This window comes from Mauremys mutica, chromosome 11 (assembly GCF_020497125.1).
Source record: "Mauremys mutica isolate MM-2020 ecotype Southern chromosome 11, ASM2049712v1, whole genome shotgun sequence".
Classification (NCBI taxonomy): Eukaryota; Metazoa; Chordata; order Testudines; family Geoemydidae; genus Mauremys; species Mauremys mutica.
The window spans coordinates 51,503,322-51,527,956 of record NC_059082.1 but is presented as its reverse complement, the minus strand read 5'-3'; the positions used below and the strand labels follow the sequence as shown (position 1 = coordinate 51,527,956).

The 24,635-nt window shown below is 51.4% G+C and overlaps 2 protein-coding genes and 1 long non-coding RNA gene across 6 annotated transcripts in view; 2 read left to right on the top strand and 1 right to left on the bottom strand.

Annotated features, from left to right (window-relative positions):
- Positions 1-2,829, top strand: part of NME4 (NME/NM23 nucleoside diphosphate kinase 4) — a 10,764-nt gene extending 7,935 nt beyond the window's left edge. The window contains exons 3-5 of one of the 2 annotated variants that reach the window (XM_044981049.1): positions 123-224; positions 1,873-1,985; positions 2,396-2,829. In XM_044981049.1, the coding sequence (XP_044836984.1) occupies positions 123-224; positions 1,873-1,985; positions 2,396-2,516 (336 nt within the window). In that variant the 3' untranslated portion in view covers positions 2,517-2,829. The remainder of the gene's footprint in view (positions 1-122; positions 225-1,872; positions 1,986-2,395) is intronic. The other variant, XM_044981050.1, reaches the window with a different exon arrangement.
- Positions 1-20,168, bottom strand: part of LOC123344627 — a 27,089-nt gene extending 6,921 nt beyond the window's left edge. The window contains exons 1-2 of the long non-coding RNA XR_006572607.1: positions 20,043-20,168; positions 6,382-6,468 (exon numbers count right to left, since the gene is read on the bottom strand). This is a non-coding gene — a long non-coding RNA (uncharacterized LOC123344627). The remainder of the gene's footprint in view (positions 1-6,381; positions 6,469-20,042) is intronic.
- DECR2 (2,4-dienoyl-CoA reductase 2) overlaps positions 19,433-24,635 on the top strand; it is a 20,033-nt gene continuing 14,830 nt past the window's right edge. The window contains exons 1-4 of one of the 3 annotated variants that reach the window (XM_044981045.1): positions 19,437-19,623; positions 19,956-20,065; positions 21,491-21,559; positions 22,843-22,894. In XM_044981045.1, the coding sequence (XP_044836980.1) occupies positions 19,968-20,065; positions 21,491-21,559; positions 22,843-22,894 (219 nt within the window). In that variant the 5' untranslated portion in view covers positions 19,437-19,623; positions 19,956-19,967. Of the gene's footprint in view, positions 19,624-19,955; positions 20,066-21,490; positions 21,560-22,842; positions 22,895-24,635 lie in introns of all 3 variants that reach the window. The other 2 variants (XM_044981046.1, XM_044981047.1) reach the window with 2 other exon arrangements.

The following is a 24,635-nucleotide window of genomic DNA, read 5'->3' as shown; positions in this document are numbered from 1 at the left end:
AGTACTGGGAGTTGCTGGATGAACTCTCTCTTCTGGCCATAGGGAGGGGGTATTGATTTCCCATTGGGTCCTGTCCTGGGCTCAGGACTTGCTTCTCACTTTGGGGTCCCCCCTTCTTCCAGGCCAATGAGGGGCTCTTGGCAGAACATTACCATGAGCTGCGGAGGAAGCCCTTCTACCCAGCACTGATCCATTACATGACCTCAGGCCCAGTGGTTGCCATGGTAAGGCTGCGAGCCCAGTTGACATGTGTGTGCGTGTGTTTAGGGGCAAAGGGTGTGGGGGAAGGGCACAGGGGAAGGGTGGGGTTGGTTAACGGTGATGGGTAGGAGTGGGGATGTAGATGTAGGACATTATTTTAGTTTCATTGTTGATTTCTCTCAATGAAAGGGAATCTTCCCACACGTTCTGTCCTGGAATCCACATTCTCTGGGGCTTTGGTTTCTAAAGTCGGTTTGTTCTGCCCCAGATCCAGTGCTTAATTTGTGCCAGGGCTGAGCCCCGGCACCTCTGGGGCTGGCTGTTCAGAGCCCCAGCACCTCTGGGCATAGGCACCGACTCCGTGGGTGCTCCAGGGCTGGAGCACCCACGGAAAAAAATTGGTGGGTGCTCAGCACCCACTGGCAGCTCCCTCTGGTACCACCGCGCCCTCCTTGCTCTAGCTCACCTCCGCCTCCTCCGTGAGCGCGCCGCCACGTCCTGCTTCTCCCCCCTCCCACCCAGCGCTTGTGCTGTGAAACAGCTGATTTGCAGGGTAGGGAGGGAGGGGGGAGGAGGGGGAACTCAGCACACTGGGGGAAGAGGCGGGACCGGGGCAGGGATTTGGGGAAGGGATCCAATAGGGGCAGGGAGGGGGCGGAGTTAGGGCGGGGACTTTGGGGATGGGGTAGGAATGGGGGCAGGGGCAGGGAATGGGGTGGAGTTGGGGGAGGGGCAGGGGCACTCACTGGTGCCAGAGAAAGTTGGCGCCTGTGCCTCTGGGCCTGGCAGTTCAGAGCCCCGGCACCTGTGGGCTTTCTGTGTCACTTATGGATATAAAACAATTGCTTGAGCCCCAGGTCCTCTTTCATTACAAATTAAGCTCTGCCCAGGTCCAAGTGGAGAATGTTCCCTGTCCAGTGCAATACAGGGGACCATATACTGGGTGGAACTGGGACCTTCCCTTGCTGTGCTGGGAACCAGCACCTGTCCCCCGTGAGCACGGGTATTGGAAAGTGAGGACGACCAGCCTCGTGTGCCTGCCCCAGCCAGGTGAAGCTTCAGTGTAAACACCATGAAAGCCCCTTGCTCCAGTGACCTGCGGAGGGGCTTAGGATCATGATGGGTGGGGAAGCCTGTGGTGACATCAGTCCCAGGTGCAGCCCCTCCCCCAGGCCCAGATCTTGCTGCTTTGACACTCGCTCAGCCCTTTTGGCTTTGGCCTTGGTTTCCGTTCGTTTTTCCTCCCCGCACCTCACACCACTGTCTCTGTCCTCTGCTCCGCTCCCCACCCCCACAGAATCAGCACTCACAGTGCCAATGCTGCCAGTGTAGGCCCAGGACTCTGCGCTGTGGCTCAGCTTGGCATGGCCCTCCCCTGCCTTGTGCCTGGCTGGCTGCCCCACTCTGCTTCTTTCACACTGGGTAGGAGGAGTCTGATGGGCCTGAGGAGCTCAACATGATCCCAGGCACCCCGGCCTTCCCCAGTACTCACCCCTCTTCTGCAGGGCCCAGACACCCTGCATACACCGGTTCATGGCCCTGAGATCGGCCCTGAAGGGGGCACCCAGTTTGGTTGCTGGAGCAGAGTTCTGTCTCCCCAGGGTGGTTGTGCAATGGGAATTCCTGTGCAGCTTGCCCTTTCTCAGCTCACACAGCCTGTGTGTATTGCAGGTATGGGAAGGTTACAACGTGGTCAGGACTTCCAGGGCCATGGTAGGAGATACCGACTCCGCTGAAGCCAAGCCTGGGACGATCCGAGGAGATTTCAGCATCCACGTGAGCAGGTACAAACCGCACCAAGCCAGCCAGCCAACTAACTCCGGCATGCTGGGCAGTCCCACAGACCTGAACCTCCTTGGCAGCGCCCTGGCATCTGAGACAATCTGTGTCTTGAGCCTCCTGTAGACCCATTTGTAGACAGCATTACTGTAGAGGGCCAGTTGCCTCATCCCAGTGGCATGGAGTGAGGGGAGCGTACTCACAGCAGGGTAGCTAATGAAACTGGGGAGATGCTGGGGAGGAATGAAGTAACACTTAAGTGACCAAGGCTATGATATGAGCATATCGTCCATCTGTGGTGGCCAGAGGCAAGGGGAAGGGTCTCGGCTGCAGGACCATGTCCCCAGCGACACCCAGGTTCTGCCCTTGAGGCTGCATGTCTGCCATCCTTATCGCGGGTTTCTCTTGGCTGCAGGAACGTCGTTCACGCCAGTGACTCAGTGGAGACGGCCCAGAGGGAGATCAGTTTGTGGTTTCACAGCAACGAGTTGGTGGAATGGGACTGCTGTGACTACAGTAACACTTATCAGCTCTGAAGGCCTCTCCTGTCCACGTTGCCTGGCCCAGGATCTACTACCTCTGACAGCGTTGCCTTTCCGTAGCTCCTCAGGGCCCAGCGAGCATGCCACAGGTCCTGACACTGCAGAGTGGAGGCCACGCTTCCTTTGCGTTGACTCTACTAGAGGTCCGTACCTCCCTTCACCCTGCTAGCTACCAGATGTGGCAGACTTGCTTCTCTTGTCACCCTAGTGCCAATAAGCCCTTGGGGATCTGATGTGCATGAAGGAAGAACAATGAGGTTAAGTTCTTGAAGGATTCATATTAAAACCTAATTTGTTACAAATGTGACTCTGGTTTCCCTTCCTCTTTTGTTTTCTTGCCCTTCTTGTGGGGTGAGGATGGGAGTGTCTTGTGGGGCCAGCAACCACCTCTGTTGTAACATGCCACATAAATGGAGTAGACAAGAGGCAACCCAGTCCAAACCCCTGATTTTTCCCAGATCCATTATTGTGGAACAATCTGAGGTAGCTGGTTGGATGGCACTGTCCCCCATATCTAGCAGCATATTGGCAGCTGATTTGAGCTTGGCAATGCGCCCTAGTGGTTGGACAGAGACGCAGAGCAGGAGAGTGGATAGGGCTGAGCCTGGTGGGATTCTGCAGGTGGGCTGTGGAAGAGGAGGAGCAGCTGCCTGTCCTGACACTCTGGGAATCTGTCTGGCAGTGAGCAGAACCTTTGGGGGACAGCTCCATCAACTGGATCCAATAGAGTCCACCTGGGTAACGCGTCCTGCTCCAGAGCTATGAGACCACCCGTGTGTGCATCTGTGCCACACCCAAATGGATACTGGCCAAAGTTAGATGCTACTGGTGGTAGTTTGCCACAACCTTCTCAGTGACCTAGTCCAGCAAGCAAAGCTAGCTAAAGAGATGGTTTGGGGTCTGTGGATCTTCTCATTCTGAGTGTTGGCTGGACTGACACATGCTCTAGGCCCCCTGGGCAGTTGCTTTCCTTGAGTGATACACTGACCACACCAGTGCAGAATGGGCCCAGGTGTTTGTCACTTGATTTTGCAATCCACAAGGGGCACAGACATCCCATAGTACTTCCAGGGCCTCTACCACTCTGAGTCAGGAAATGCTAACGGGGGGTGGCATGGCGCTTGTCTGTCCTGTTGTGGTTTCTGCTGCTTGTGCGCTCAGAGACCTTTGCTGATTTTTCCCCCCAAGTTCACTATGATAGCAAATCTTTGCATTGGGTGATGCTGAGCTCAGAGGTGTAGCAGTGTGGCCTGGTGGTTTTACTGTTGGTACAGTTCGGCTACTCAGGATTTTGCTGTGGCTGTGGTCAAGTGATAATAAGCTGTCTTGTCTTCTCATGAACTCCTTGTGTCATAGAGGATCTGATGCTGATGGAGATTTCTGCCATCCACATATAGGCTGGACACCCCTTTGTCTTGCCCACAGTACCCTATGTTCACATTTACTATGGGCCACAGGCCCACATTTTGAAGAGTGCAGCAGCCACCCACTCCATAGTAAGCGAAGATTTGATCATCCATTTGTCCCACCATCCCACTGTGACTACAAAAACTACAGTATCTCATATCGCAGGAGCTCGAAAGCTGCCAGCAGCCTGGGACCTTCCTGCTGGAGAAGTCCCCTTTCCCCCTGAATCATGCTGCCATGACTGAGATGATCAGGGGAGCTCTTGATGTAACCTACTTGCTGATATTGTTTAAATTGATGATAGTGCCCAGAGACTCCACCTGAAATCAAAGCCCCTTTGTGCTGGGCACTGCCCAGACCCATAGCGTGGGACAGTTCCTGTCACTGAGTGCTCACAATCTAAAGTGTACAACACAGAGGCAGCAGCTGGCAAGCACGCTCTGTGTTGTTTCCTTTTCCTTCAGACAGAAAGGAGTCATCCCCCAACCAACGTCCAGAACAGCCTAAACGCGGTGACCCTCCAGACCTGTTGAGGGGGCAGTGCAGGGGAGCTGAGTCTGTCCAGGTGGGAGGGGAGTTCTGATCCATGCTGCTGATTAGAACAAGATGTACCTGGGGTGGGGAAGGGAAAATGCTGCTGATTTCACGGGCTGTGGTTTGTAACACCTCTTATAAATCTATGGCACAGGCACTGCCTGGAAGGGCCTTCTTTGGGGTGGAGGGTTTCAATCCAAATAAATAAAATATCTTATCTGTTGTATGCAGTCCTGACGCCCTCCTTCATCCACCATCCCACGATGGGCTGGAGAGCCAAACTTCCTCCTCCTTGCATGGCCTGGAAACCCCACTGTATGTCCCGCTTTCACTCTCCCTCGAGCAACTGTGACTTCCCACCACACACGCTCCAGAGAACTCCTCCATGCCACAAATACTGGCCACAGACCCATGAGACAGCAGGCTGTGTAGAAGTCTTGCTACCTTCTGAGTCCACAGCCAGCATCTGTCACTGCCAGAGTGCAGGCCCATTCAGGTCAATCAACAAGTCATGTGATATAGCCTGAAGAGGTTGGATGCACCCAGTGTGTCTCTTATTCCGCTATCTAGTCCCTCTGGTCCTGTGTATTGCTCCAGCAATCAGTTGTGTTCTGCCAGCTTGCAATTACATTCTGTTTCCCAGTAGAGGTTGGAAGGGTGGGAGCCTGGTCTACGCAGTGATTATCAAGCTTTTGTACTGGTGACCCCTTTCACATCGCAAGCCTCTGTGTGCAACCCCCTTATAAATTAAAAACACTTTTTATATATTTAACACCATTATAAATGCTGGAGGCAAAGTGGGCTTTGGGGTGGAGGCTGACCGCTCGTGACCCCCCACATCATAACCTCACGACCCCCTGAGGGGCCCCAACCTCCAGTTTGAGAACCCCTGGTCTACAGCTAAATACTATACTAATGGAGATCATACACCTAGCAGAACAGAGGGATGGCTTTCTCTGGGGATCAGTGTGGGGCTCCAGCCCACAGGTGAGAGAGGGAAGGAGGTGGGTGCAGAGGCAGGGCTCATGCTGGAACTGCAAATTTCCCATCTTCAACCATTTAGGCTTTTACTTGAACATCTATTAGAGGGTCTCAACTGTAACTTTCTCACCTGGGGATTGAGCTGCGTCCCCAATCCTATAAAACACTCCAAATCCTTAGGAATCAGATTGCAGTGTTCCTTGCCGTTTGCTGCAACTCAGACTTCAGTAGCATCAGCAAATACTCTTTTCAAAACCCATCCACCACCTTTTGAAAGTCTAAGTATTCTCCAGCCTCTGAATATCCCTTATTCACCCTGGCAGCATTACGTTCCCAGAACTGCAGCAGTTAGTTAAGCATGACCTCCTATGACATTACCCAGGGTACAATCTGGACTGATGGACAGCTGTGTCACCTCAATTCTCCAGTCTGGGGTGCTTTTTACACTGCTTTGCTGTGAGAGCAACCACTCCTGGCCTGCTCTCTCACACCCTCCAGCATTCAAAATCATTCCCAGCTGAATTATAAGAGTGCTTCTAGCCAGCCATTCCTAAATTATATTGCAGAATGACAGCAGCGAACTCCCAGTCCCAGACTTGTGCCCAGAAATATGCATTGTGTAGTGCCCAGCTCTCTCCTTCTGGACAATACAAGCTCATAGAAAGTCCATCATTTCATTAACAGATAATGATATGCACAAACCCTTTCAAGGATAGGTCATTTCAAGTGGAGGTTCCCCAACACTTCAATCCAAACACATTGGTTTAGACAAAACAATAAAATAAAGTTTATTAACTCTCAATAGATAGATTTTAATGAGACAGAAAAGTAACAAGACATAAAAGTCAGAATTGGTTACAAAGAAAATAAAAAATAAAACGCAAACTAATATCTAACTTAAAAAGCTAAATGAGTTAAAAGGAAAGGTTTTTCTCACCACCTGCTTTTTGCAGTCTTTAGTGGAGGGAAGCTTCCCTGCCAGGATCCCTCCCCCAGTTCAGTGTTCTTTCAGGTGCTGTTGATGCTGTGAGCGGAAAGAAAGGGAGGAGAGATGTCATTTGTGTTGTGTGTTGTCTATTCTTATATCTTTCTCTCCTCTTTGAGGATCCTCTCTTACTGGGCTTCAGGCGACAGTTGGTCTGGGGGACGGAACCCCCCAGCTGTTTCTTTGCCAATATGTACATTTCTCACCCACACCCGTCTTCCTGCCAAATAATGGCTATCTGACTAGGTGATAGTCCATTTGATTATGTTGACACCTGGCTGAGGTGGTGGCTAGCCTTTTTTCTCTGGGGAAATGGTCTGAAGCTGTTTTTCTAAACTTGGAACATATTCAGCAATGTCATACAGCAGAATCTTAAAACTTTACATACAATGTTGACACACATTTTACCAGGACAATAATGTTCAGCAGATTGAGTTTTCAAACGATACCTTACAAGGCATATGTTACGCAAAATGTATCATAGTCTTGGGAAAAAGGTGAAAATAAGAGTATAGCCTGCCACACCTACCATGCCTGAATCCACACTGACTACCCTCTAGCAAAATACTTTTCCAGGGGTTCTCCCTCCAGCCCTTGCCACAGGCTTCCAAGCTTTCCCCAGTACTACACAGTAAACTCACTGCTCTGTAGTTTCTTATTTTGACTCTTGCCTTTGGAGTTATCGGTCTGCTCCCTCCAAGACCCCTCTAATGCGGTTTTACTAGTGTCTGTTGCTGTGAAGGTTTGCTGGTTTCCCCTCTTGGCTCCTTTACAGCTCATGTGGCATGCAACCCAGAACTGCTGCTTTAAGAACAGCTAAACTTTGTACAACCCATTCTCTTATCAGTACCTTGCCTGACTCCCCTCTGAGAACCTGATCCCTGGCTTTGTTATATTTCTTCCCATCTCCTCAGAAAAGACAAAAGCAAAGTAACTGTTTAACAACGTTCTTTCTTTATCCCCACCATACGGTATCCATTTTCATTTGTAACTGGCTTAATGGTTCCTTTTATTCTTTGAAGAAAGATCCTTCTGGGCTTATTTGTGTGTGTTCTGTTGTTTGCTTTTCATTATTTCTTTTTCTACTCTAATTTTCATCCCTTCCTCTCTTACTCTCGTTTCTACAGTGGCTGCTAAGCAAGGGGCCAGGCTAGTACCAGTTGGTTGTGTCTTTGTGGTGGGAATACCTGTCCCCCGTGAACTAGACCTAGGCCCTCCACTTACCCTGCACACACTTCCTAACAGCCATCAGATGGTAAATAACCTTCCGGCACTGCTAGGCTGGGCTGGATTAGAACCAACACCCGCAGGTGAGGGAGAGTAGCTCTTATCTAATAGTTAGAGCACAGGAGGTTCATAGAGTTTAATGCCAGAAGCAATCATTAGTCCAGGGGTTCTCAAACTACATTGCACCGCGGCCCCCTTCTGACAACAAAAATTACTACATGACCCCAGGCATTGGCTTCGGCCCTGGGCTCCAGCAAGTCTAACAGCAGCCCTGGCAATCCCATTAAAACTGGGTCCTGACCCACTTCGGGGTCCTGACCTAAGTTCCCTGTAAACTGCGAGGCCACGCAGCAGCCTACTTAGTGCCGCACAGGCGTTCAAAGAACCCGCCCAGGGACCTGCTGGGGAAGGGGCGCTCCTCTCCTTGTCCCCACCTAGCCTGACCCCCAACGTGCTGTGGCCAGGACATGGGGTGCCACTCCCCCTGCACCAACTCTGCTGTGATGCAGGCCAGGCCGGCCTCAGGCACAGCCAGAGCAGCCTGGACCCAGTTGTGGACGGGTTGCCCGGACCTGCTGGGGTGGTGCGGCTGGATCAGGCCCAGCCATGGTTGGGGAGGGGTGGCCCAGCCCCAGCTGCAGCCAGGGCAGCGCAGCCCAGGAGTGGCCCAGACCTGCTGGGGCGGCATGGCTGGAGCGACCCAGCCCCAGTTGGAGCGGCCCGGATCCAGGCATGCCTGGGGTGGCCCTCCCCCAACCCAGACCTGCTGGGGCCTGGGGTAGGGCACCTATCCTGCAGCCTCAACCCCAGAGCTGCTGCAGCAGGGAGAGGTGCCTCTCCCTCCCAGCCCAGGTGCTGCTGCTGCGGGGAGAGAGAGCTGGGGGGAGTCCTCTCTCCACACATAGCCCCTGAGCACTCTTCTGAACCCCAAACCGCTCATTCCCAGCCCCACCTGAGAGCCCTCACCCCCAGCTGGAGCCCTCACATCTCTGCACCCCAAACCTCTGCCCCAGCCCTGAGCCCCCGCCCATACTTTCAACCCCTCGGCCCCACTCCCACCACATGAATTTTGTTATGTGCATCAGTATGAAGGTGATATGTCACACATCACCTCCATATTGGTGCACATAACAAAATTCATTCCGCACATGGGTGGGAAAAATTAGAGGGAACCCTGGTCCTGACCCACAGTTTGAGAACTACTGATCTAGTCTGAAATTCAGCACCACACACGCCAGAGAACCTTATCTAGTAATTCCTCCATTGAGCCCATAATGTTATGTACTACTCATATCTCTTGGGCGCTAGAGCAGAAAGGCCCCCATCCTGTGCTGTAGGATGGACAACTTACAGTGCATAGCTCAACACAACTAAGCTCCACAAAGCCTTCTTTAGTGCTATCTTTACAACCTCAAAGAAATGAGCTTAGGTTAAGAGCTGCTTAAATGTACTGTAAGTCATAAAAACATTTATCACCCTTTTGCCAAGAGCGGCATAGTTAGTTTTTATTAGGAACTGTGGACTCCCTCCGGCATTGTCTTTGCATCTGTGCGTAGCTAGTCATTTCAGACCTGATCTGGGGCCTAGTTTTGCGATCAATTCGCTGTGTAACTTTGGCAAGCCACATCACTTCCCAGTGCCTCAATTTCCCTGAGAGGGATATGATATAGTCTTCCTTTTGTAAAGCCCACCAGTAAACCTTAAACACATTTCCTCATTTGATTTAAAATTCTCTCTTTGACTTTATAGGTTTTTTTTAAACTTTAAAGCTCAAAGCATCTAAGGTTAATAAGACAGTAAAAGTGACAAAGGCTGGAATGGATCAGTTCTGAAGCAATACAGCCTATGCAATTTCAATGGCAAACATGCAGATTATTTCAAAATTTTCAACAATAAAAGCTCAGTTTAGTGCAGTTAGATGCATCCTAAAGAAAATAGAACTGGGTGAAAATGCTTAAGCCACTCAAATGGTACCTTATTCAAGCACCGTGTGGTTTCCTTTGGGAATTAGCATGTAAACTGGAGGGAGGAACCGAGGGGACATGTGAAGAGAGAAGACAGATATATTAGAATAAATGTTTGATTTGGGCCAGAGTAGAAACATCCAAATCCAAATCCATATCTTCCCTAAATTTTAAGCTGTTTGGATCTGGGGTTCTCATCTGGCTACTGCCAGAGAAGAGACAGTTGTGAAGGTGAAATTACTTCCCTGAATCCTGGAATTGTTTAGATCTGGGCCCTTCTTTGGATTACGAATCAGTTTTGTTCAGTGTCATACTAGAACAGGGGTGGGCAAACTACAGCCTGCGGGCCACATCCGCCACACCAGCCGATTTAATCCAGCCCTCGAGTTCCCGCTGGGGAGTGGGGTCTGGGGCTTGCCCCGCTCCCGTGCTCCAGCTGGGGAGCGGGGTTGGGGGCCGCTCTGCATGCCACTGCTCCTGGAAGCAGCAGCATGTCCCCTCTCTGGCTCCTACATTTAGGGGCAGCCAGGGGGCACCGCATGTTGCCCCATCCACAGGTGCCACTCCCACAGCTCCCATTGGCTAGGAACTGTGGCCAATGGGAGCTGCAGGGGTGGCACCTGCAGATGGGGCAGTGTGCAGAGCTGCCTGGCCATGTCTCCGTGTAAGAGCCGGAGAGTGAACATGCCGCTGCTTCTGGGAGCTGCTTGAGGTAAGCACCACCCAGAGCCTGCACCCCTGACCCCCTCCCGTGCTCCCACCCCCTACACCAGCCCTGATCCCCCTCCGTCTGAACCCCTCAGTCCCAGCCCCAGCCCGGAGCACCCTCCTGCACCCCAAACCCCTCATTCCCAGCCCCACCCCAGAACCTACGCCCCCCAGCCGAAGCCTTCCCCCATCCCCCCACATCCCAACCCCCTGCTCCAGCCTGGAGCCCCCTCCCACACTCAGAACTTCTCATTTCTGGCCCCACTCCAGAGCCTGCACCCCCAACCATAGCCCTCAGCCCACACACACCCCATGCCTCTGCCCCAGCCCTGATCCCACTCCTACCCTCCGAACCCCTCAGTCCCAGCCTGGGACTACACCCCAAATCCATCATCCCCACCCCAGAGCCTGCACCTCCAGTCAGAGCCCTCACACCCCCCTGCACTCTAACTCTCTGCCCCAGCCCAGAGCCCCCTCCTGCACCCTGAACTCCTCTTTTCTGGCTCCACCCCAGAGCCCTCACCGCCAGCCAGAGCCCTCACCCCCTCCTGAACCCCAACCCCAATTCTGTGAGCATTCATGGCTCACCATACAATTTCCATACCCAGATGTGGCCCTCAGGCCAAAAAGTTTGCCCACCCCTGTACTAGACTGTATTGTACAGTCATAGGCGGCAGGTTTGTATAATTTTTGGTGGGGCCCAAAATGGTGGTGCCCCCCCGCTCCTGCCCTGTAAGCCGATATAAAATGAAGCTACAACGCGTCAAGATTACCACAAGATTACAAGGGTCAATTAAAAGTGGAAAGTCAGAAGCAGCACTTGCCTACTTCAATATACAGTATTATATTTTGTTGCACCTGTTGTGATGAAGTGGGAATGTTCTTAATATTTTCTCTGAATACTGTGTGGGTGCCTCAGTTTCCCCTGCAAGATGCCAACTGAAGGTGTTGGGGACAAAGAGATCAGGTGGCCTCCTTGTCCGGAAGAGACACAGAGGCCAGAGGAGGGAGTGTCAGTTTGGAGCTGGCTGGGGAAATGGGGAGAGACCCAGAACTTGGTTCTGGGCTCCCCACCCTCCAAGATGGACCTGACAGAGGGGTTCTGTTTTCTGTACCAACAAGCTCTGTTTAAACTGTGTTCCCGTCATCTAATAAACCTTCTGTTTTACTGTCTGGCTGAGAGTCACATCTGACTGCAGAGTTGGGGTGCAGGGACCTCTGGCTGCCCCAGGACCTGCCTGGGCACACTTGCTGCGGAAAGTGCATGATGTGGAAGGGCATGCTGAATGTGCCGAGGTCAGACCCAGGAAGGTGTAAGCTTCTTGCCCTGGAGACAGTATGCTCCGAGAGAGGAGGCTCCCCCAGAGTCCTGACTGGCTTTGTATAGAGTTGTTCCAAAGCATCACAGCATCCCCTTCCACACCATGCACTTCCCAGAAGTCCGCACAGGCACTGACACTCCCTCCTCTGGCCTTTCTCTCTTTTCCGGGCATTAGGAGGCCACCCGATCTCTCTGTTCTCCAACACCTTCAGTTGGCACCTTGCAGGAGAGTGGCCCAGGTCATCAGTTACCAGGAGACAGGGTTTCAGCCATTCTCTGTGCAGACAGCTCACACTGTCCCTCTAGGGTTCTACAACAGTCACACCCCCTTATCCCACCATCTAGTTCCTTGAGAAATGCAGAGAGGAAACTGAGGCACCCACACAGTATTCAGAGAAAACATTAAGAACATTCCCACTTTGTAACACCTGTATATGACTAGTTATATACTTTAAAGGGGTGTAAAATAGTCAAGTATCGTGCTAAACAAAATGATACTCCAAACTGACCACCAAATTTAAGTTGCACGTTTTTCCCCTCAGGTGAGGGCTCTGGGGTTGGGCTGGGGATGAGGGGTTCACAGTGCAGGAGGGTGCTCAGGGCTGGGGTGCTGGGGGCGCAGGGACTGGGGTGGGGCAGGGCTGGGGATAAGGAACTTGGGGTGCAGACAGGCTGCCCCAGGGCTATGGCCAGAGAGGACTCCCCCACCCCATTACCGGCAGCCGCAAGCTCCGGGGAGGGACCCCTCCTCCCCCTGCCCCCCGCAGCACACTCACTCTGCACCACAGTCACTGCACATGCTCCTAGGGACTCTCTCAGGTCCAGAAAGCCCACTCGCCTCCCCTATGGTGGGTACCAGGTGTCTCGGAGTCCCTGGGCGCTGCTCTGGAACTGCTCCTCACAAAGCCAGTCAGGACTTTGGGGAGCCTCCTCTCCCTTGGAGCAGACTTTTTCAGGGCAAGAAGCTCACACGGCTTCACCTCCTGGGTCTCTCCTTGGAGCATTCAGCATCCTCTGCCCCTCCGTGCCCTTCCCACAGTGAGCCCGCCCCGGCGGGGTCCTGGGGAAGCCACAGGGTCCTGCCCCCCCCCCACTTTGCAGTCAGACGTGACTCTCAACCAGCCAGTAACGCAGAGGTTTATTCGATGACAGGAACAGGGTCTAAAACAGAGCTTGTAGGTACAGAGAACTGGACCCCTCGGCCGGGTCCATTCTGGGGGCAGTGAGCCAGACCCCCACGTCTGCACTTTACGCCTGGTCCCCAGCCAGCTCCAGACTCCCAACCCCCCTCCAGCCCCCACTCCTCTCTGCTCAGTTCCTTTCCCGGGCCAGGAGGTCACCTGATCTCTTTGTCTCCAACACCTTCAGCTGGCACCTTTGCAGGGGAGGGGCCCAGGCCATCAGTTGCCTGGAGACAGGGTTTCAGCCATTCTCTGTGCAGACAGCATCACACTGGCCCTCTAGGGCTTTACAACAATCACACCCCCTTATCCCACCATCTAGAGCCTTGAGAAATGCATTGGGGAAACTGAGGCACACAGACAGTATTCAGAGAAAACATTAAGCACATTCCCACTTCGTAACACCTGTATACAACCAGTTACACACTTTGAAGGATGTAAAATAATCAAATATTGTGCTAAATACAATGAAACTCCAAACTGACCACCAAATTTAAGTTGCATGTTTTTCCCCTCAGGTGAGGGTTCTGGGGTGGGGCTGGGGATGAGGGGTTCACAGTGCAGGAGTGTGCTCGGTGCTGGGGGTGCAGGCTTTGGGGTGGGGCAGGGCTGAGGATGAGGAACTTGGGGTGCAGACAGGCTGCCCCAGGGCTAGGGCCAGAGAGGACTCCCCCCACCGCGTTACCGGCAGCCGCAAGCTCCAGGGGAGGGACCCCTCCAGTCCTCTCCCCCCCTGCCCCCCACAGCACACTCACTCTGCACCACAGTCACTGCACATGCTCCTAGGGCCCCTCTCAGGTCCAGAAAGCTCACTCACCTCCCCTATGATGGGTACTGGGTTGGGGGGGGTTGCCATCACAGGTGGCCTTCCATGTTGCTGCCCCTCACCATAACTTCACTGTGGATGCGGGATGGGGCTGCCCCTTGACCAGCATGGGGCAGGAGTGGGGGCTGGGGCTGGGGCAGGGGGGGAATCATAGGGTCAAACACTCACAGAAGCCCCAGCAGCTGCTAAGGTGAGTGATGTCCGTCTCCTGGCCGGAAGTCCCCTTCGCGTCTCCTCCAGGTAGAGGGGAGGGGAGGGCTGCCAAGCATGGCACGGCCCCCTCCACTCCCCTCCCCCTCCTGAGGTGCTACAGCACCAGCAGCTTGCACTGCTGTTATGCTGTAGCCCTTAGGCGGCGGCAGCAGCAGCAGCAAGGGAGAGAGACGCGCGCTGCGCGCTCTTTACGTTCAGGCAGGGAAGCTCCAGGGCAGGGAAGCGGGGAAAGCTCCAGCTCTGGCGGCGGCGGCGGCGGGGGGGGTGCTCCAAGCAGGGGAGAAACCTAGCTCCAAATATTGGTGGAGCAGAGCCCCAACTGTGAATATTCCTGGGGCTTTAGCCCCAGGAGCCCATATAAGTTGGCGCCCATGTGTACAGTCTCTCCCCTAGCACAAGCGAAAGGGGAAAAAGAAAACCATTGTTGAGAGTTACATCCCATGATCCCTACACATGGAGATGGGGACCACGTGAAGATCAGCAATGCGGATGTTCCCACTGGAAACGAAGCAAAGGGATATTTGAATGACAGCTACTAACCTTAAATCAACAAGTATCAGGAGGTAGCTGTGTTAGTCTGTTTCCACAAAAACAATAAGGAATCTGGTGGTGTTATATCCTTGAGGGCAGCCGGTGTAGGAAGAAATCACTGGAGGCCAGAGAACAGACAGCTAACAAAGCTACCATTTATTTACAGACCTGGAGCTCACCTGACCGGCCGAAGCTGGCTGGGCTATCCCCTAATAATCTAATTCAGTTGCCATAGGAACAAAAACCATGACAACCAATACATAACATATTCCTCTCCCCCTAATAAGAACATCCCCTAACTAAAACACACACTAGACTAGAGAAGAAGGGTAGACTGCCTCCATTCCCGGCTAAACCCTGGGGATTATTTTGCCCCATAACCGTGGGTTCGCCCTAGCTAAAGATCCAGCCGATGAGGAGGCCTTCTGTCTCTAGGTGGATTAAGGCGAACTTCTGGTGTTGTTGCACCCGAAAGTACCACGGGCTCAGGGTCCGCAGCACGAACGGGTGAGGAGGTGGTATCAGCTAGTGCTGGGCAAAGGGGTATTTCAGCCGCCGGCAGTAATGGAGGAGAACAGTCAGGAACAGGTGATTCGGGATTCGGTGTCTCACCAGAAGAGGTGAAGTCAGACCACTCAACTGCAGATGTGTCCTGAGGACTGGCGTGACCTGGCAACAGCTGATCTACATGTCGCCGCCAGGTAAGATTCTCTGCAGTCCGGACTGTGTAGGAAACAGGTCCTGTTTGAGTGATGATTGTGGCAGGGACCCATTTAGCTCCGGAAGTATAATTCCGAGCCAAATCTGGCTGTCCCGAGCTAAAGGTTCGGTCTTTTGCTCTGGGTGCCCGTCTGATGACTTGATATTGCTGCTGACATTGCACAATTTGTCGGGGTTCAGAAGGTTTCAGCAGATCAAAGCAAGTGCGCAGCTGTCGTCCCATCATTAGAAAGGCCGGGGATGCCTTGGTCGTAGCATGAGGTGTGTTTCTGTAGGAAAGTAAGAAGGTATCCAGACGCTTTTGAATGGAGTGTTGTCCCCTTGCTGATTTCAAAGCGTGTTTCATTGTCTGCACAAATCTTTCAGCTAATCCATTGGTGGATGGATGATATGGTGCTGAAGTGATGTGGTGTATCCCATTTGCCTTCATAAAATTTTGAAACTCCTGAGAGACAAACTGCGGTCCGTTGTCGCTCACAAGTTGTTCTGGCAGACTGAAACGACTAAAGAGTCCCCGTAGTTTTTGGATAGTACTCTCTGCAGTAGTGGACTGCATTATAGAGACTTCTGGCCATTTAGAATGGGCATCTACTGCCACCAAGAACATGCTTCCTTCAAGGGGGCCAGCGAAGTCAACGTGAATACGTTGCCACGGGTTTTCAGGCCAGTCCCATGGATGTAGGGGTGCCCACTGGGGTGCATTCCTCACACCCTGACATGACATACAAGCTTTTGCCTTCTCTTCAATAGCATTGTCCAATCCAGGCCACCAAAAATAGCTTCGTGCAATTTCCTTCATGCGCACTATTCCACAGTGACCGGAATGTAGCTGTTCTAACATCTGTGATCTCAGTGGTGGTGGAATAATGACACGTCTCCCCCACAACAAACAACCAGATTGGACCGATAACGCCGTCCTCCTGGACATGAGGTAACAAGGTCGGGTGAGACCGGAGAGGTTTGTCGAGATTTTCCATGCATCACTAGGTCCATAACTTGGGACAATACTGGGTCAATGCGAGTTGCCGTCCTTATCTGAGTAGCAGTGATGGGTGTATTCTCTACCTGTTCAAAGTAGAAGATTTCCTTTTGGGCACTATCTTGATGTTTGACCGGCAAAGGCAACCTTGAGAGGCCATCTGCATTGCCGTGCAGAGTGGATTTCCGATATTTGATTTCATATGTGTGTGCTGAAAGTAACAATGCCCAATGTTGCATACGACTAGCAGCTAATGGGGGAATGCCTGTGTAGGGTCCAAAAATTGACGTCAGAGGTCGATGGTCTGTGAGAAGAGTAAACTTCCGCCCAAACAGGTACTGATGAAACTTCCGAATTCCAAAAACAATTCCTAATGCCTCACGTTCAATTTGGGCGTAGTTAGTTTCTGCTTTGCTTAGAGTGCGTGAAGCAAAAGCAATAGGTCTCTCTTCCCCCGAAGGCATAATGTGTGACACGACTGCTCCCACTCCATAAGGGGAGGCATCGCAGACCAATTGTAGGGGTAAGGATGGATCAAAGTGCGTTAGAACTTCATAATTTAGCAATGCATCCTTAGCTTTGTTAAATGCAACATCACAGGCTTCAGTCCGCTTCCAGGCCTTGTTCTGCCCAAGGAGCTCGTGAAGTGGTTTTAGTAGTGTGAGATGAACTTTCCATAATAGTTCAGTAGTCCTAGAAACGAGCACAGCTGGCTTACATTTCGAGGTTGGGGAGCCTCCACAATAGCCTTAACTTTTGCAGGGGCCTTATGAAGACCCGCAGCATCAATGATGTGTCCCAAATATTCAACAGAGGGCTGGAAGAATTCACAAGTGTCTTTGCGAACTCGTAGGCCATACTCTTCCAGTCTTTGTAGGGTAGCCATGATTTTTAGTTTCACTTTCACAGTCAGTGCAAACAAGCAGTTTTTGTTTGTTTATTTGTTCTTTACCTTGACTTCTACTTCCTTCTGTTGCTGGGGCAGCACCGGAATCCGATCCTCGTCGCCACTTGTTATATCCTTGGGGGCAGCCGGTTTAGGAAGAAATCACTGGAGGCCAGAGAACAGACAGCTAACAAAGCTACTATTTATTTACAGACATGGAGCTCACTTGACCCGCCGAAGCTGGCTGGGCTATCCCCTAATAATCTAACTCAGTTGCCATAGGAACAAAAACCATGACAACCAAATACACAACAGGTGGCACCTTAAACACTTCACAGATTTATTTGGGCATAAGCTTTTGTGGCTAAAAACCCACTTCATCAGATGCAAGACCTTAAATCGGACTCTCTGGTAGGACAACAAAGAATCCTGTGGCACCTTATAGACTAACAGACGTTTTGGAGCATGAGCTTTCGTGGGTGAATACCCACTTCGTTGGATGCAAGTAGTGGAAATTTTCAGGGGCAGGTATATATATGCAAGCAAGAAGCAAGCTAGAGATAACGAGGTTAGTTCAATCAGGGAGGATGAGGCCCTGTTCTAGCAGTTGAGGTGTGAAAACCAAGGGAGGAGAAACTGGTTCTGTAGTTGGCAAGCCATTCACAATCTTTGTTTAATCCTGAGCTGATGGTGTCAAATTTGCAGATGAACTGAAGCTCAGCAGTTTCCCTTTGAAGTCTGGTCCTGAAGTTTTTTTGCTGCAGGATGGCCACCTTAAGATCTGTTATTGTGTGGCCAGGGAGGTTGAAGTGTACTCCTACAGGTTTTTGTATATTGCCATTCCTAATATCTGATTTGTGTCCATTAATCCTTTTCCGTAGAGACTGTCCAGTTTGGACGATGTACATAGCAGAGGGGCATTGCTGGCATATATTACATTGGTGGACGCGCAGGTGAATGAACCGGTGATGGTGTGGCTGATCTGGATAGGTCCTGTGATGGTGTCGCTGGTGTAGATATGTGGGCAGAGTTGGCATCGAGGTTTGTTGCATGGATTGGTTCCTGAGCTAGAGTTACTATGGTGTGGTGTGAAGTTACTGGTGAGAATATGCTTCAGGTTGGCAGGTTGTCTGTGAGCGAGGACTGGCCTGCCACCCAAGGCCTGTGAAAGTGTGGGATCATTGTCCAGGATGGGTTGTAGATCCCTGATGATGCGTTGGAGGGGTTTTAGCTGGTGACTGTATGTGATGGCCAGTGGAGTCCTGTTGGTTTCTTTCTTGGGTTTGTCTTGCAGTAGGAGGCTTCTGGGTACACGTCTGGCTCTGTTGATCTGTTTCCTTATTTCCTCATGCGGGTACTGTAGTTTTGAGAATGCTTGGTGGAGATCTTGTAGGTGTTGGTCTCTGTCTGAGGGGTTAGAGCAGATGTGGTTGTACCTCAGTGCTTGGCTGTAGACAATGAATCTTGTGGTGTGCCCGGGATGGAAGCTGGAAGCATGAAGGTAGGCATAGCGGTCGGTAGGTTTTCGGTATAGGGTGGTGTTAATGTGACCATCACTTATTTGCACCGTGGTGTCTAGGAAGTGAACCTCTCGTGTAGATTGGTCCAGGCTGAGGTTGATGGTGGGGTGGAAGCTGTTGAAATCATGGACCCATGGGAAGGAGATTCTGGAAAAATTCCACTATGATAGGGTGGAAGGGATAGTTCAGTGGTTTGAGCATTGGCCTGCTCAATCCAGGGTTGTCAGTTCAATCCCTGAGGGAGCTATTTAGGAAACTGGGGTAAAAATCTGGGGATTGGTCCTGCTTTGAGCAGGGGGTTGGACTAGATGACCTCCTAAGGTCCCTTCCAACCCCAATATTCTATGATTCTAACACAGGATTCTTTGCTGCTTTTACAGATCCAGACTAACACGGCTACCCCTCTGATATCTGGTAGGACAGGGATTTTATCAATCTCTTTTCTGCATGGACTTTCTTAAATCAGCTCCTAGAGGTTCTTGTGTGGGAGAGAGAAGACCCAAGTGATCAACTCATCTCAAGTTGGACATGTTACTGAGTGTGAGAACTACATATAACGTTAGCTGGCGAGACAGTGTTGCCTAGTGATAGAGCAGGGGGGCTGTTCCTGGGTCTGCTGCAGGTTTCCTGCTGATGGCCCCGCCTTGGTGCCAGTTATTGCCAGTGATGGACTCAGAGCCGCGCCTCCGCCGCTGGGACGGGGCAGGCTCCCTGCTCCGCCTCCACTGGAGGGTGGGGGGGTGTCTGTGCCCCGCTGGGGGCGGGAGGGGACATCAGCCTGGCCTGGAAACCGGGCTGTGGGTGTGTTCGTGGCTAGCTCCTTCCGCCACGCTCTGAGCAGGCCCGGGGACGCTTCCCCGCACGACTCCCGCACACAACACAGCCGCCGCCACCCCACAGCAAGACGAGCAGCGCGCATGCGCCTCCAGAAAGAAACACACACACACACCCCCCCGCCCCGGGGAAGGAGGCCCGAGCGGTAATACAAGCCCCAGAACGCTCTGTATGGACTACAAATCCCGGCGTGCCCCGCGCGGAGCCAGCCGGTGCGCAGGCGCGGTGCACTTGAGGCGCGAGAGAGACCTGGCTCCAGCGAACCAGCTAACGGCGGGTGCGAGGTGTGTCCCGACCCGAGCAGGCTTCCCCCGTGCCCCAGGCCAGGGAGCCCCCCGGGTGGGGGTGCGCCGTGCGGCTCCCCGGCCCCTGCGAGAGCCCCTCGCCGTGTCGCTGGGCTGTACCCGCCGGGCGGGCGGGTGGCCGGCCAGAGTGGCGGGCTGGGGCAGGCTGGCGTGGGCCGTCCCGGGTGGGAGCGGGTCCCTGCGGGCGGCGCACGGGAGAGCAGCTTGGGCATGTAGGCGGGCAGCACTGGCTCGGGGCGCTCTCCCCGGGGGCTGCCCCTTGCCCCTGTCGAGCTCGTGGCTTGTGCCTGATCCTGTCTCGCTCCGTGCAGTGCAGGGAAGCCATGTCCCAGCCCGGCTCTGCTTGCCAGCCGCCGCCTGACGTTGACACAGATGACTGTCTCCAGGACTATTCCTACCTCTTCAGCCAGGATATCCTCAAGTGAGTGCAGGGAGAAGCGGCTATTTCTGGGCCCCAAACATTCTAGCTGTTAGCTGGCCCATGACCTGTTCTAGTCAATGGTTATCTGCACTTTGCTCCTGTCCTGTGTACCAGAACAACCCTGCCTCACGCCCTTCAGCCTGAAAAGTGGGGGAGGGCGTTTTCTGGGAGGGCCTCCCAGGAATTGTCTTTTTATTTAGGAATATAGGATTTGTTATATCACAGCTGGCCACTGGTCCATCAGATCCAGTATTGTGCTTCTGGCCATGGCCAGTATGATTCTCTTTATTTGCACAGCACATGAGTGTGTGTGGTCCTTCACATGTAATGATAAATTAATATATAGTTCTATTCATCAATATATCTCAAAGCTCTTTGCAAAGGTGATCAATATCATTATCCCCGATGGGGAGACGGAGGCACTGTAGGGTGAAGTGACTTTTGCAAAGTGACTCAGCTGGCTAGTGGCAAAGTCAGGATAGAATCCAGGTCTCCAGAGTCCCTGTCCAGTGCTCTATCCATTAGGCCATTATTTCTGCCCTATATACATAGGGTAGCTTATACTCTACAGGCAGGATTGCCCCTAGGGGGGTGCAGGGCCTGGGGTGGAAGTGATGGATTTGTCTCTTCCAGGACCGACCGCAACGGCCAGTTGCACTGGTTGGAACCCCCCCTTCAAAGCCTGGGGCCCGAAGCGGTCGCCCTGATTCGCTCTACCCAAGGGACAGCTCTTTCTATAGGTTTCTGCTGCAAAGATATTATGATCTAAATTTATGCTTCAGAGAAAGTTGACCCCTCCACTCATATAGCTAAAGACATCTAGCCTACTGTGCAGTGCTGCATATGTGGGAAGGGATGTTCCTTCCGCCACCTCTGGTGGTCAGCTCATATCTTGAAGCATGAGATTTAATTACTCTTCTCTTAGCACGTATAGATTCAGATTCCTAATGTTATTCAGACCCTTGGATTTGGATTAACCTTCCATTTATAGATTTAAAAGTACTGTGTCATCAGTGAAGGTGCTTGAGAACTGCCCTCTCTATGGAAGGGTTTCTGCAGACAGACAGATTGCTATAGCAAATGAACATCGCTGCCTCAGTAGATTCAACCTCAGGAGTCTCTCTAAACCGACCCCCTACATTCAGAGTCTGGGACTAAGTATCCTGAGCATGCTATTTAACATGGTGAGTTCTAGTATCTGATCTGCTTCCTAAAGCAGCCCCCATGCCAGCAGCCCAGTGTCTAACTCCAGGAGGTAGGGTATTTGTTGCTTCCGTGAGATTGCTGTGCATGCACTTCCTGTCACTGCTGTGTCTTTCGCTTTGATCAGAATTGTTGCCCTCCATGACCGAGGCAGGGAAACATCTAGATGAATTCCATGTGTGAGAGTTTGGCTTTGAATGGCTTTACTTCCTCTGCCAACAGGGGCAAAGTTGCGTTCATCACTGGAGGCGGCTCTGGGATTGGATTCCGTGTAGCGGAGGTTTTCATGAGGTATGGATCTCTGATCTTCCATGACAGTTTTGTTCCCAGGCCTCCCCATCTGCTTCCTCTTCTTTCATATTCCCCAGCTTCCTCCATTTGTCGTTTAGCTGAACCAGCCTAGAGTATTTCCCTCAGTATAGTGTCTGATTCCTGAACTCGCCCTTTGGAAAACCCTAACTTTTATTTTTGTGACTTTTCATTTTGCTGCTGGATCCCAGCTAGCTTTGTACATACCAAAATCTATTGCGAGAGGCCATTCTCTTGTGATTTCCAGCACAGTTTTTCATGTTCAAACAGCTAGTGCTCATACATTTTCATAGCAAATATTATCTTAAAAACATAAAGTAAAATCACTCCATGGCATCTGAGCTGTATCCTTTGTATGTTCTGATATGTGTAGCTTGTCCAGACAGGATCCATCACATTAGCCAGATGGATGATTGGAGGAATGCTTGTGTTCCATTCCCGTCTTTCAGATCCTGCCAGTTAGATTGTATCAAATGCAGAGAGAGACTTCCCTGGTCATGTTAACCATCTAACTTGTTTAAATCTCTTTACTTTTGTGCACTGAACGTATTGTTGGTGCTAAATTAAATATTAATGAATGTCTGTGATGGCCATTCCTCTCTGCGCTTTCTGGACAATTTACTCTGTAATCTGGTTGCTCTCCAAAATAAGTGCGTAATAGTATCTTTACTTTTGATAACATTTGTAATAGCCTTCTAACTCGGATTGAATTTAACCTGAGCACGCTATGGATTGAACACTCTGAATTCAGTCCCATGCTGAGCCCTGTCGGGCTCTCTTTGCTACAATTTCCTGTTGTACTTTTCTTCGGATGATGAATCCCCTATGCACTGTTACTGATGCATAGATTTTAGGGCCAGAAGGAAGCATTCTCATCATATAGTCTGACCTGCATAACACAGGCCAGAAGACCTCACCCGGCAATTCCTGCATCCTGCCTTTAACTTCTGTCTGAGCTAGACTAGATCTTTCAGAAAGAAAGAGGGAGCCAACTTACCTTTGCCAGATGCCCATTGTGGAGAGTGGAAGGCACATCATGAATACCACCTGCTCTCAAACTCTATAGAAAAGAGAAGTAGGCTCAACCTGTCTCCTTCCCCTGAAAGCACTGTGGTGAGAAATTCCTAGGCATTCCTGTGGCAGAGCTCAGTTTCAGGTTTATTAAGCCACTGTGGGTGTGACAATCTCTGTAAAGATTTTGAGGTAGATGAGCTGTGTGCGGTCCATACGAGGCATTCAGTGTCGCCATTGGGGTTTCTTTGCAGGCATGGCTGCCGTACAATCATTGCCAGCAGGAACTTGCAGAGAGTAGCTGAGGTGAGTAGATGGCAGTCTGGTGGGAGAGGAGCTGGGAAATCCAAGACCATTTTTGCATATTTCCAAAGAGACCAGAATACGATAGGGGCAGTAAGGCATGATGAACCTAATAAACACCACCCTCTTTTGTCTCCATGCACATCTTGAGGAGTATGGTCTGTTCCAGGCACATTGGTATCCGAAAGATACCCCCTCGGCTCATTGGTTATGACAAGGAGTATTAGGATAAGGCTGAGCTAAGAACTCCTCTTGATGAGATCTGTTGCATTTTGGATTAGTCTTCCAAAGGTAGTGGTGGAAGTTTCAGTGCTTGAGTTATTTGCAGCAGGACTGGATGGAGCACTGGAAACAGAACAAGGAATAATGGTCTCAAGTTGCAGTGGGGGAGGTTTAGGTTGGATACTAGGAAAAACTTTTTCACTAGAAGGGTGGTGAAGCCCTGGAATGGGTTACCTAGGGAGGTGATGGAATCTCCTGCCTTAGAGGTTTTTAAAATCACACTTGACAAAGCCCTGGCTGGGATGATTTAGTTGGGGATTGATCCTGCTTTGAGCAGGGGGTTGGACTAGATGACCTCCTGAGGTCCCTTCCAATGCTGATATTCTATGATTCTAAAAATCAATTGGAATAACACCACCACCCAGCTCTTATCTAGTGATTTTCATCCATAGATCTCAAAAGGGAGGGGGGGTGTTCCAGTATCATTATCCCCATTTTACAGATGAAGAAACTGAGGTATAGAAAGGAAGTGACTTGCCCAGGGTTACCCAGTTAAACCAGTGGCAGAGCTGGAAATGAGTCCCAGTTCAGAGTAGGGTCTAATCCTGTATTGGCTCCAGAGGATGGACTACCTGGGACCTAGCAGGGTTTTTCCAGTCACTACATGTTGTTTTTTGCATGATTAAAAGATAGGTAAAAAGAATGAAATTCTAGAAAGTAGAGGAAGAAAAAGGCCTCTTACACCGGTAAGTTTCTGCGCAGTAAAGCAGCTTTCTGTGCTATAACTCCTGAGGTGTGTACAGTGCCAAGCCACTTAGTACGCAGGAACTGTGCAGTTGCAGCACTGTAAAAAAGGCGTACAGCTTTCTGCGCTGGGAGTACAGTGCCATGGTAGACACCCTAGTCGATTACAGTGCTGCAATTGGCCTCCGGGAGGTGTCCCACAATGCCCGTCCTTGCCTCTCTGGTCATCGGTTTGAACTCTACTGCCCTGCCCTCAGGTGACCAAACATCATCCTCACCCTGTAAAATCCTTTGGAATTTTGAAAGTCTCCTTCCTGTTTGCTCGGTGATGTGTTTAGTGGTCTCAGCGCATCTTTCTAGGTGGCCATGCCTGCTCCATGCACCAGGCGATCCCCCACTTGGAGCAATGCCGAGCTGCTGGACCTCATCAGCATTTGGGGAGAGGAGGCTGTCTAGTAATCTTTATTCTATTCATTGAAAGTAAACAGAGCCATGCAGAGCAACAGACAGTTATCTTAAACCTTCATATTGCATCGTCTGCACCAATCACAATCACCTCCTAGCATTACAAGCACTGCAATCCCGAGCATAACAACAAATATTAGTGGCTTTCAGCTTCAGATCACTGCCTTAAGGCATCCCTCATGCCCCTCTGCCTTGCCACAGCTCTTAATGGCAGAAGAGGAAGAGATGTTCTGTGGGATAGCTGCCCAAAGTGCACCTCTCCAAATACCGCTGCAAGTGCCACAAGTGTGAACATGCTATTCTGCAGGCAACT